General features: G+C 47.4%; 1 protein-coding gene across 4 annotated transcripts; it reads left to right on the forward strand.

Annotated features, from left to right (window-relative positions):
• The first annotated feature begins 992 nt into the window (after positions 1 to 992).
• MYCN (MYCN proto-oncogene, bHLH transcription factor) lies at positions 993 to 8,057 on the forward strand. 4 transcript variants are annotated; one of them, XM_083606301.1, is made up of 3 exons: positions 993 to 1,609; positions 3,295 to 4,232; positions 6,534 to 8,057. In XM_083606301.1, the coding sequence occupies exons 2-3, from the start codon at positions 3,404 to 3,406 to the stop codon at positions 7,130 to 7,132; spliced, it is 1,428 nt and encodes a 475-aa protein (XP_083462427.1). In that variant the 5' UTR covers positions 993 to 1,609; positions 3,295 to 3,403; the 3' UTR covers positions 7,133 to 8,057. The 4 variants fall into 4 exon arrangements, with proteins under 4 accessions (XP_083462427.1, XP_083462430.1, XP_083462429.1 ...); XM_083606304.1 differs by lacking the exon at positions 993 to 1,609 and adding an exon at positions 2,035 to 2,058; XM_083606303.1 differs by lacking the exon at positions 993 to 1,609 and adding an exon at positions 2,108 to 2,458.
• The last annotated feature ends 4,488 nt before the right edge of the window (positions 8,058 to 12,545 follow it).

Genomic DNA, 12,545 nt, shown 5'->3' on the forward strand with positions numbered 1-12,545 from the left:
TTAAGAATAGACCTCCAGAACGAATTAAGTACGTAACCAGAGGTACCACTGTATATGGCTAATAAGGAGACTCCTTATTTCAGTGGGGCTTAACTCCCGAATAAGCCTCTGCAGGATTGTAACCTTAGGTGAGTGCTCTCTTTTGAAGCAGTAGTTTCTAATGTCATGTGCTTCCAATTTGCCTCTTCTCTTATCTTGCCATTTGATTTTATTGCACTTTTAACTGTTTGTCTCCGTGTGCAGACGCACGTGCCCTTTCGGCGAATTCCATTCGGAAAGCGGGTTGTAAATAATCTAAATAAATAAGCGAAAATTAAACAACAGCAAAAAAAGGAGAACGGGACCTCTCGCTCGCGCAATGTTTACCTAGCTTGGGTGAGGTCATACATGTAATACGTTTGCCTACGCTCGGATATTGTTCAGAACGCTTGCTTCTCCTTCTGCATCCGCGAGGGGTCGCCTTTTGCGGAGCGGAGCTGCTCTGTCCTGCAACCGTTGTGCGGGATTCATATACAATGTCGGAAGCCAAGGAGGGGGGCGAAAGACGGATGTACACAACTGGAGAGGCTCGGAGAATTTGGGGAGGCGGGGTGCTTTATTTATTTTATCCTCAGCAGCCCCAGGGTAAACCTCTTCCGCAGGCACTTGTCCGTTTAAAGACGAAGACGTTGCAGCTTCCCTCTTTCCCCCATCCTACGCAATCCCAGGTCAACGCATACTTGCAACAAAGCCTGAGACAAAACCCAGGCAATTATCGTGTTCCCCCCCACCCCACCCCACCCACCACCTCTCTCTCTCCCTGCTTCCTTCTGCAAAATTCCTCGCCTGAACAGAAGCTTTGCAAAATAAAATAAAAATCTTGTGCAAAAAATTAAAATAAAATACATGGGGGGGGGAGGTGGAAGAGGGCAGGATGACACCGGGAAGGAGGCGGGCGCTTGTCACGTACGGCGTTTATCTTCAATGAGGAGCTGCCCCCTGCGAGGTTTGCACCCGAGTAAACATGCACCTAGATCCACCAGGTCGGTTGGCATTGCCAACTGGTGGTGCGGGGGGGGGGGGGAGAGAGAGAGACGCCTCCTCTCCTTTGCAAAGTGCGCGACCCACCCACGATCAGGCGGCGGAGCAAAACCCAGCGGGAGTGCGCGTCGGCGGCTTTGCATTTCTTTTGCAAGCGCCTCTCCTGCCGCCGCTTTGCAAAGAGAAGAAAAGAAGAAGCAGAGGGGATTTTGGCGCCAAATGCCTGGCACCTCCCCTGCTTTTATGGAAATCAGGGGGGTGGGGTTAAGGCTGGATCTCTCCCTCTCTCTTCCACTCCCCCCCCCTTTCCCTCCCCGGGTGTGTCAGGATTTTTTTTTTTTTTTGGGTAGTTAATAACATACAAGAGCTTCAAAGCCCACTCAGTGACAGTCATCTGTCTGCAAGCAAGGGTGGATGCGGAGGCTTAAGCTCGGCTGGAGGGTGGGGGGGTCGACTGGGCTTGCTGGTGCTCTGGAAAGTGCAAGGACATCCTCGGGCTTAACTCGCGCGCCCCCCACCCCCAGTCCTCTCTCCCTCGCCCCCCACGCACCCACCCATTTTCCGTGCAGCAGCCACCGCCATCCAGCAGGTAAGATGTGCCCGGGTGCGCGCGCGCGCGCGCGGGTGTGTGCAAAAAGAGCCACTTGAGAGAGGGGGGAAAAAAGAAGAGAATAAAATCTGTCTTAACCGATGCAGCCCAGCCTCAATTTGGAGAGGTGGGGTGCCGTTGGGTGTGTTGTGTTGTGTTGTGGTGTTTTGTTTTGTTTTTTGTTTGGAAGGATAGATACCTAGTGTCTCCTGATGGCTGGCGCGTTGTCTATGCGTGTGTTGTTGTTGTTTGTTGTTTCCCTCATTCATCGCAAGCCAACCATGCTGCGGTTTATTTTTATTTATTTCCGCCGCCTCCCCCCCCCCCCGCGCCCTCCCACCGCGCGCTTAAAACTGTTGATGTGGCTGCGCGAGGAGCTTGCGCGCGTCTGCGCTTTTGTGCCCTTTCCTGCGTTCCGCGCGAGGAAATTTAGCAAGCCTTGGGTGGAGGTGAAATAATAATAATAATAAATAGTGGCGATCTCTCGTGTACAATAGTGGGAGCGATCAGGGGGGCGGGGCAGGCGAGAGCAGCAGCTGGGATGGCTTCGTATCCGCGGTGTGGGTTGCTTTGGCGAGCTCCGGTCGGGAAAGCTTTTCCGTTCCGAGCAGTTATTATTGCAATCGATCCCGGGCTTCATTTCAGAAAGGAAAAAAAAAGGAAAACCTCCCCCGCTTTCCTCTCCTCCCTCCCCTGCTTTCCTTTAATATCCCGGTGCCCGCGACGTCCATGCAGCATGGACGGGGTTTTTGTTTTATTTTTGCTTTGGTGGAAACCTATTGCAGACTTTTACATGTCTGGACTGGCGCGATCCTGCTTTTTGCGCGCAGAATGGAGAGGTGCGCTTCGGTGCGTGTGTTGTCCGTTTTAAAATATGCCTGCAAAACCGTGGATGCCTGGGTTGGAACTTGTAGTGTTTTTCTGTTTAATTTTTTTCGCAATTTACAACGCAATATATATATATTTTTTCCCCTTCCTCCCCAACCACCCTCCCTGCCCACAATCAGTGTGGCGCAAAAACTTCCTGTCGCCTATATTGAGAGGCTGTGTTGGTGTGTGTGAATGAATTTCATTCTGTTGCATAATGCTGCTGCTGCTGCTTTGGGAGACTTCCTAGTTCGCCTTCCTACTCCCCTCTCTGCGTGTGGGTTTCTGGAAGCGCGCTTGGGAGTGAACGGAATGGCAATTTGCAAAGTAGCGCCGAGCGCGCCTCTCCCCTCCATTCCCCCCCCCCCAACATCCGTCGTCCTCCTTTTCCCTCTCTCTGCGTAGCCTGCAGATGACAAAAGAGGGCAGAAACTTCCTCTTACTTTGCTCGAATATCCAGAGGGTGGGTGGGTTCTCCCCCCCCCCCACGGTGTCTGCCGCTGGATGAATTTCTCTTTGCATCTGTGAACATTTCCTCCCCTCCCCGGATTGAAGGGGGTGCGCCCCAAGGAGCAGACTTGAGAGACAGCAGCATGCAGGAGTTGAAGACAAGCCCTTGTACATTCATATAGCCCTGCTCAGATTTTCCTGCTGTTTCCCTACAGAAGGTAGAAGAAACCCGGGAACTGTTGCTGTATGTGGGTGGAGAGCTTTTGTTTCTGTAGGACTGTATCACAGGATAGGTGTGTGTTTCTGATTATTTTTTTTAAAGTCTAATTTGTTTCTGTTTTTTTCCCTCCCACTTCTCTCCTGCTTAGTTTGTGATCCTGCCTCGAAAGGCGATTGGGGGCGGGGTGCATCTCCTTTCACACCAAGTGGGGGAAAAACAAAACACAAGATTTCTTCTCGGAAGGAAAGTACGCAAAGATGCCAGGGATGGTCAGTAAAAACCCAGATCTTGAATTCGACTCCTTGCAGCCTTGCTTCTACCCGGACGAAGATGATTTTTATTTGTGCGGTCCTGACTCTGCTCCCCCGGGGGAGGACATCTGGAAAAAGTTCGAGCTACTGCCTACACCTCCCTTGTCTCCCAGCCCGGCAGGTCTGCAAGAAAACCCCCCCGGGGGAGCCCCCGTTTCGAGTTGGGGCGGGGCGGGGACTCTAGGGGGGTTCCGAACCGCCGACCCTCTGGACTGGGCTTCGGAATTGCTGCTCTTGCCCCCGGAAGCGGACCTGTGGGGCGGCGGCGATGGAGGGGACTCCTTCGAGACCGGCTTGGGGGAGAACAGCAACCTGAACGCCATCATCATCCAGGACTGCATGTGGAGCGGCTTTTCCGCCAGCGAGAAGCTGGAGAGGGCAGCGGCCAACGAGAAGCCGCAGAGCAAAGGAGGAACAGCTGTCGCGCCGGCCACAGCTGGGTCTACAGCCCTCTCTGCTGCCGCTGCCGCTGCTGCAGCCACCGCCGCCACCGCCAGCAGCTCTGCGAACAATGGCAGCAGCAGCAGCAGCCAGGCGCAGCTGAACAACTCTGTATCGGAGTGCGTGGATCCAGCCGTGGTTTTCCCCTTCCCTATGAACAAGAGGGAGCCGGCCGCTCCTGCTGCAGCGGCTGGGATCCGCGGGAACCTTGGCAGCGGCAGCGAGGCGGTTCCAGGGGTGGCAGCTCCTGCTCAGCACAGCGGCTGCCACCCAAGCGCAGCCAGTGACAGCCGGACCGGCAGCAGCTCTGGCGATGACACGCTCAGCGATTCCGGTAAGTAGCCACATGCTTTCCGGCATGCACGCTCCATTGGGAGGGGGGGTGTTTCGACTTGCAACGCTCTTCCCCTGCCCCTCACAGCAAGCCAACACAGTAGCATAGCTACCTTGCTTCAGTTGTGCCACCAGCCAGAGTGGCGACAGCTATGCCTGGATAGCTCAGTTGGTTAGAGCAGGGTGCTGATAACTCCCGGGCTTGCAGGTTCGATCCCCGAATGGGACAGCTGCATTGCAGGGGGTTGGACTTAAAGGTCCTCAGGGTTATGATTCTGTGAACCGATAGGAAGCTGGGTGCGTGATCACCAGTGGTTGGGTGGCTGATCACCAATGCTGTTGAATGATCCCAGTGCATCTCCATTAGGCTGGTGCATTTGGACAGAGCTGCCTCTTTACCTAGAGAACAAGGAAATGGTCTCTTCTGGTTGTTTTGTTTTGTCTCAGGCTGTAACCTTTTCCTTCCTGCATCCAAATCATAGCTAAGGCTTACCCTCCCCCCCCCCCACTTTACACACCAAACCAAAGTATGCAGATCTGTATATTCCTATAGGTCATATGTCAGTAATAGTAAGACTGAGTGGAAGTTACTCACAGAATTCTAGAGTTGGGGAGGAACCTTGTGGTTCTTCCCTGCAATGCAGGAATATGCAGCAGGATTGAACCTGCAACCTTGGCGTTATCAGTACAGCACTCTTAACCAACTGAGCTATGCCCAAGGTGGCTTGATCTGGAGGTGAACCTTCTGCTACAAAGCAATAAGGTGGAAAGAGAGATTTAAAGCAGAGGTGGGAGGGGGAAGGAGAGAAGCCATTTGACTCCTGTGGAATTGAGGGAGGGGTGATGAATGCTGCTGATATTTATGCCCAGGAGCTCTGCAAAGACAGGATACATAGGGCCAATGCATTTGTTTCACGGGGAGAAAATGCTCGTAGAATGTAGTCTGCTTGCATTGTTTTAAAAAAAAATTAATAAAATTATAATCTAGACGGGCTTTCCAAACTGGTAGGTGAGTTTAATTGCTTCCCTGCTAGAACCATTACAAAGCATGACCAGTAGGTGGCAGGGTACATGCCTCTCTCAGGTCATTATTCTTACCAAAAAAGTTCCCCTTGGGGACTCTGTTCCAGACAGTTGTATGGGTTCCTCCTACCTTACACACAAACTTTGCAGTGCTGCTGATGGATGGATGGAAGAAATTCATTTTTAAAAAATAAATCCGCAAGCCTGCAACACGGTTATGCTAAACATCACTGCAGTTCTGCACCTGGTTCCATTTCTGCTGCCATATATATACTGTATACAAGTTTTGCATGCAACAGCGTATTGTGAAAACACAAGAGCGATTTGCTCTTTTGTGCTGGACGTGGATTGTTTATTTTGCACGAGGCATCAAAAATTCACGCTGTCCCTCATCGTCCAGCGATTTAGCAGGTGTTTTAGCAGGGCGGAAATACAGTGCTGAGCTGCAAGTTAAGTGAAACGTTTACACTCCTGGATATTACTATCCAGAGGTATAGTAATAAACGCGGCTTCCCATATGTAAATGAGAGTATCCCTATGACCAGAATCATAAAAGTTGACGAACAGCCTCCTGTTTCAAAACACTCGCTGCTCCCTTCATGTCTGCATCTTGACAGCTTTGAGTGAAGGAGCGTTTCCTCCCAACAGCTGTCTTCCTGGCAGTAAACCAAAACTTTGGCTACCAACTGGAAGAGCTCTGCATTCCCTGTTAGAACAAATCCAGCAATTGTTTGGTTTCCCAGTCCCTTTTCAGTCAAGCAAGATGTGTGTGTGTGTGTGTGTGTGTGTGTGTGTGTACATTTAATGTGCATTGTGTGCCTGCTTGTATTGTCCGTGCAATTTAGAGCACAGACTGGTGGCTTAAAATGCAAATTAGGGTATTTCGTTTCCAGATTTTCATCCTCCTATGATTATTTGGGTTGCAAATTTATTTGCTTTCCTGCACAGCTTGAAATCCAGTGCTTTGTGCTGTTTCATGTGGATCTAGAGCTACATCCTGATTACAAGACCTGCAGAACTATATAGAATAGCATGTAGCCTCTAAGGCACATGTATACAAAGTCCTTTCTCTTTTACCTTTAAATGCTGTTTCCCTGCCTCTACTGCCTCTTTTGCGTTGCTTAAATATTTATACATGGGCATTTGCCTTGGGAATTGCTTTCATTTCGCACACATATATGCTAATTAATGCTAAATGCTTGAGAGCCTTCTGGTGTGCTTTCCTGAGATGGTAACACCTCCCTATTTCTTCTCTCTCTCCCCCCCGATGTGTTAAAAGATGAAGATGACGAAGAAGAGGAGGACGACGAGGAAATCGACGTGGTCACCGTGGAAAAGAGGCGGTCCTCATCCTACAAGACCGTGACCACCCTCACGGTTGCGACGCGCCCCAGAAGCGCCACCTCTTTTGCCTCCGTGAGAACTCAGCCAAACGACGTCCTCCTCAAGCGCTGTGCCCCTATTCACCAGCAGCATAACTACGCCGCGCCTTCGCCTTACATCGAAAGCGAGGAGGTGCCGCCCCAGAAAAAGCTAAAAACTGAAGCGCCCCGTCCCGTCAAAGCCATGACCCAACCCAAGGCCAAGAGCTCCAGTCCCCGAAGCTCCGATTCGGAAGACAGCGAGCGCCGGCGCAACCACAACATCTTGGAGCGCCAGCGGCGCAACGACCTGAGGTCGAGTTTCCTCACGCTTAGGGACCATGTGCCGGAACTGGTGAAAAACGAGAAGGCGGCCAAAGTCGTCATCTTGAAAAAAGCCACCGAGTACGTTCATTCGCTACACGCCGAGGAGCACAAGCTGTTGCTAGAAAAGGAAAAACTGCAAGTCAGACAACAGCAGCTGATAAAAAAATTGGAGCACATGCAGACTTGCTAAAAACAAAAAAAAAAAAGAGATATTACAAAAAAATAACAGCGTTGTTTTTTTTTGTTTTTTTTTTAAAAATTGTCTGATCTGGACAGCCACTGCCACTTTGCACATTTTTGATTCCTTAAAGAGAGTTATGTTTTTTGACGTTAAGAATGTTGGTTTTACTTTTCAATCCAGTCTCCAAATTGGAAGAGACTGCCAAACCGTGATGGGGATGCCTTTTGTATTTCCTCCTAGAACTGTATATGTTCTTTGTAAATGTTGTGAGCCTTTGGATCTGCTTATGACATCCAGTTGAGTTTGGAAATATTCATTCCTTTTTAAATGGTGCTTATGTTCTACCAGGTGTTATGGGGCAAAACCATTTTGTACCCTGGGGGGGGGAGGGCGGGGAGAGAGTGGGGAACAAGCCACACCTCTGTAAATAAAATACACACCCACACTTGCCTTTTGTACATGTCTTGGGTTATGAGAGGTGACTTTTTGCTACCAATATTAGACTGGAAGTTCCTACCTAAGTACTGTAATACCTCAATGTTTGAGGAGCATGTTTTTGTATGCAAATATATTGTTAATCTCTGTTATGTACTGTACTAATTCTTACACTGCCTGTATACTTTAGTATGACGCTGATACATAACTAAATTTGATACTTATATTTTCGTATGAAAATGGTTGTGGAAAGTTTTGAGTAGATATTACTTTATCACTTTTTTGAACTAAGAAAACTTTTGTAAAGAAAATTTACTATATATGCCTTTTTTTCCTAGCCTGTTTCTTCCAGTTAATGTATTTGTTAATGTTTGTTGCATAGAACTGGGTAATTGCAAAGTTCTGTGTTTAATTTCTTCCAACGATGTACATTTAGTGCTGCATCTTTATAGCACTTTGAAATACCTCATGTTTATGAAAATAAATAGCAGTTAAATGATGTGTTATACTTGATGCTTTTTATAGACATTTCTCTACGTTATTTCCGTCCGTTTCACTGATAGAAAATAATGCCTGCAAAAAATGTAATACAACTTAGTATTGCCCTATAATAAATTACTTGCTGAGCAAACTTCAGTTAGAATTCAGTGCTTCCCAAACTTGAGTCTCCATCTGTTTTTGGACTACAATTCCCATCATCCCTGACCTTGATAGCTAGGGATGATGGGAGCTGTAGTCCAAAAACAGATGGAGACTCAAGTTTGGGAAACAGAGTTAGATTTTGGACCAGGCCCAGTATATGAGGTTGGATCAGGCATGGGATAATGAGTTCAATGTCGATTTTCATCAGGTGAGAATGTGGTCTTTAGAATTAAAAATCAACAGGAACTGTGTTTATCTGGATCATATTTTGCCTATGACCATTCTCAGATTAGCCAATAGGGATTTTGGACCTTGACTCCCTGCATTTAGGATCGCTATTCTGGTCAGCCTGTTTAGTGCCGATTCTGATCCCGAAATGTGCATTGGAATATAACAAAAGAAATTACAATAGCTATCCTGTTGACTTTGGTAGGGATTACTCCTAAGTAAGCCAGCACAGGGTGGCAGTCTGTTTACTTGGGAGCATGGCATGGGCATAGCCAAGGTGGGGCAGCTGCCCCCCCATCAAGTAAAACAATAGAAGTCTTACCTTGGATCCCAAACTCTGCAAACCTGGAAGTGGATATTCCGGTTTGCAAATGTTCTTTGGAACCCGAACATCCGACAGGGCTTCTGATTGGTTGCAGGAGTTTCCTGCAGCCAATCAGAAGCCACACTTTGGTTTCCGAATGTTTTGGATGTCAAAAGGACTTCCAGAACGGATTCCATTCAACTTCCAACTGTACTTAACTACCCGACCAATCACGCTGATTCTGCCTCTCCCTTAACAAAAGTCCTGCCCCGCCCCTAACAAAAATCCTGGCCATGCCCATGGAGCATGGCCTGTAAAGCTCATAGTATTTACTGCACATGATTAGAACTCTTAAGTCAGGAACAAGATTGCCCTGCTGAAGGGAGAGCAGTGGGAAGAGAGATTTTAAAACACAACCCCATTCTCCTTTGGGCTTCCGACAGTAGTGCGGCTCTTGAGCCTAGCATTTCAGGCATATAATAAAAAACTACTTCTCACAAAGCCCAGTCAGGTTGAGAAAAGAAACTGCTTCCCTCTTAACAGTGGTGCTGTCCTCAAGATTTCTCAGTGCTTCAGTAAGAACACCTGAATTCTCCCTCATGTGCAGGGAAGATCCTCACAGCAAGTTAGCCATTTGCAACTTTGCATTGCACCCAGAACCTGTTTATTAGTAGGGCTCAACGAGACTCTACAGATTCTCAAACGTAGCTTGGCTAACTTAGCTTGGGAAAACTGGGCGCCTTAAAACTGTGCTTCTGACAAGGAAGTTTTGCTCCCAAATGCAGCTTTTTGTGGGCTTTTGTATCATTTTGCAGTGTTTTTGTATCGCCTGAATCCAGGACATAGGCACTTCAAATTTCGTTTCCCCCTAATAATAATTATAGTAGTTGTATATTCATTTCTAAGTTCATCTATGCTTGTTGAGTTTAAAACAGGACATTTTTTGTGCTTACCTTTTGTTCAGGAAAATGACAGTTCATTGTAGTTGTGTGCAGTTGGAACAGCAGTGATTTTTCAGCATAATTGTGCTCTAAAGATCCTGGAATCTGTAGCCAGGTGTTGCTGTTTCAGGATAACAGCCACTGCAGTAGTGGAAGTATAAATGAACCCTGTATAATCAGCCAGGCTCTTATTTATGCTGATGTTTTGTAAATGAATACCAAAAGACACTACAAAGTGTTCCCCATTTTATAAGTAATAGGTACATCTTCGAATTTTTTCACTAATTGTGAATGACCGGCTGAAGACATGTAGCAATGTATTTCTACTAGCAGGGCCACAATTTTGGAAGGTCCTTTCCTTAAAGCAGGGTGAGGACCCTGAGGCCCTTCAGACATTAGACTACAGTTCCCATCATCCCTGGCCATTGGCCATGCTGGCTGGGGGTGATGGGAGATGGAGTCAACAACATCTGGAAGGCCACAGGTTCTCAATGCTTGTCCTGGAGCAGTGTTTCCCAATTATGGGTCTCTAGCTGCTTTGGGACTACAACTCCCATCATCCCTAGCTAGCAAGGGGTGATGGGAATTGTTGTCAAAAAAAGCTGGAGACCCAAGACTGGCAAGCACAGCTGTGGAGGCTTGCCACAGTCCAAACTTCAGCGTTATTTAGCAGTCCTCTAGGATGGCATTTGATGGTTTTGGTTAAGCAGCCATAAGCATTTCATGTCATACATTTTAAAATCTATTTGGAAAAGCACATTTGATGCCTTTTCTCTCTCTACCCTAGGGTGAGACAGAAATCATATCAGCCTGGTATAGCCTGCTCTTTTCAAGAGTTGTTTCCCAAACTTGCGTCTCCAACTGTTTTGGACAATTCCCATCATCCTTAGCTAGCAAGACCAGTGGTCAGGGATCATGGGAACTGCAGTCTCAAAGCAGCTGGAGACCCAAGATTTCTATCTGCATGCTCTCTGACGGTCAGTTAGCAGACTGCAAAAGTGGGGAAACCTCCATTGACCTTCAATTCTCAATTTATTTAAGTGGGGCTTGCACTTTTGCTAAAATTCTGTCTAGGGGACTGTTCTATTAGGCCAGAGATGGGAACCCCAGACAGCATGGCCAAAGGTCCAGTGGATGGGAGCTGGGAATCCAGATGTTATGTGGAGTTGTATTAGGCCATGCACATGTCATTTTCTCTAAGGATAACTTCTCATTGTACTTCACTTAGAGACTCTGTTTTGCAGCATACCTGAGTAGCTCTTTCCTGATGAATTCAAACACGGATCCAATAGCCTGGTTGCTGTTTTTTAAAAAAAGATGCTAAAGGAGACCTCTTTTTTAAAAAGATACTACAGATACTTCATATCTGCAATAAATACTCGGTGTGTCACATTTTTTCACACCAGAGGCACAATTAATAAAAGCGTAGGAATGCAGAAAGTTGCCCTATACTGGGTAAGACGATTGCGTACAATCCAACATTTCTCCGATGAAAATAGGGATGTCCTATTCCATTATTATTATTAGGTACTCCCCTGCCCATCAGACTGGGTTGCCCCCAGCCACTTTGGGTGGCTTCCAACATATATGAAAACATAATAAAACATTAAAAAACTAAAAACTTCCCTATACAGGGCTGACTTCAGATGTCTTCTGTAGGTTGCACAGTTACTTATCTCTTTGGCTTGTGGGGGTCGCATAACTCCATACCCTCCAACATTTCTTCGATGAAAATTGGGGCAGGAAAAGCAGTACATTCTGGGATCAAATCAGAAACCAGGGTGGTTTCTGTAAATCCAGGACTATCCCTGGAAAATAGGGTGCAATTGCTCCATCTAGCTCAGTATTGTTTACAATGCCTTGCAATGGTTTTCTGGGGTTTCAAATAAGGAACATTCCCAGTGCTACCCAGAGATGCTGGGGACTGAACCTGGGACCATTTGCATGCAAAAGAGATGCTCTGCCACCGAACTAATCAAACATTGGCCTGGGACTCTTCAGTCTCTATGAGAATAGCCTAGGACTCCCAAGGGTCTTGCTCTTCTGAGCTTCATGTGCTCCTGAGTACACCAAGGTGGTGTGGAGAACCCAACAATCTTGGCTCGCTGAAGGATTCGGAACATCTAAGGCTGCCGTGACAGGCCACAACACGTCCATCTCGCACGTTCCTTGCAGAATAGAACCAGAAACCTGGCATCTCTTCTTAGGCTTTTTCCAGAAGCACCTCTGCCTACACCACAACCTGTAATTTTGGACCACATTCCACTTGGGGTTGAGCTATACCTCTCCTCATCCCTATTTCACTTGCAATCAGGCAGAACAAACTCAGGAGGCGATTTGCGACATTTTATGGAGGACGTTCAAAGATGTGTTTGGATCAACTTAGATCATCGCACCGTAGTATAACTATTTTCTGGACCAAGCTGTGTTTAAGCTGCATGTTATTCCATTCTTCACTTCACCCCGTTACTAGGTAGTTTGTTGTCATCCCCTTCCTCTTCCATGGGACTGTATAATCATTTGCGTTTTGTGCCGTTTAAGCAAACCGCATGCTGGGCTGTTATGTGAATGGTGGATTGCTTTATTGTCACTTCAGCTTGTCTCCTCCTATTCTTCTTGTGGATATCCTGGTTTACACCTAGTCTGTAAACCTTCTGGAAGAGGAAATGTCTGGTTTCTTAGTGGGCTTTACAGCACCTATGTCTGATCCTGAATAAAGATAGCCTCCACCCCCTTTGACCGATTCCTTAATTGTCTCAGCATGATGAACTGGGCAGGGGTGGAGAGGACCTTAGAAACACTTTGCCATCTGCGCTGCTCCTTAGCTAGGTGGGTTTAGGGGTGATACCTCAGAAACCACCCCCCTTTCCTC

The sequence above is a fragment of the Podarcis filfolensis genome (assembly GCF_964270895.1).
Source record: "Podarcis filfolensis genome assembly, chromosome: 3".
Lineage (NCBI taxonomy): Eukaryota > Metazoa > Chordata > Lepidosauria > Squamata > Lacertidae > Podarcis > Podarcis filfolensis.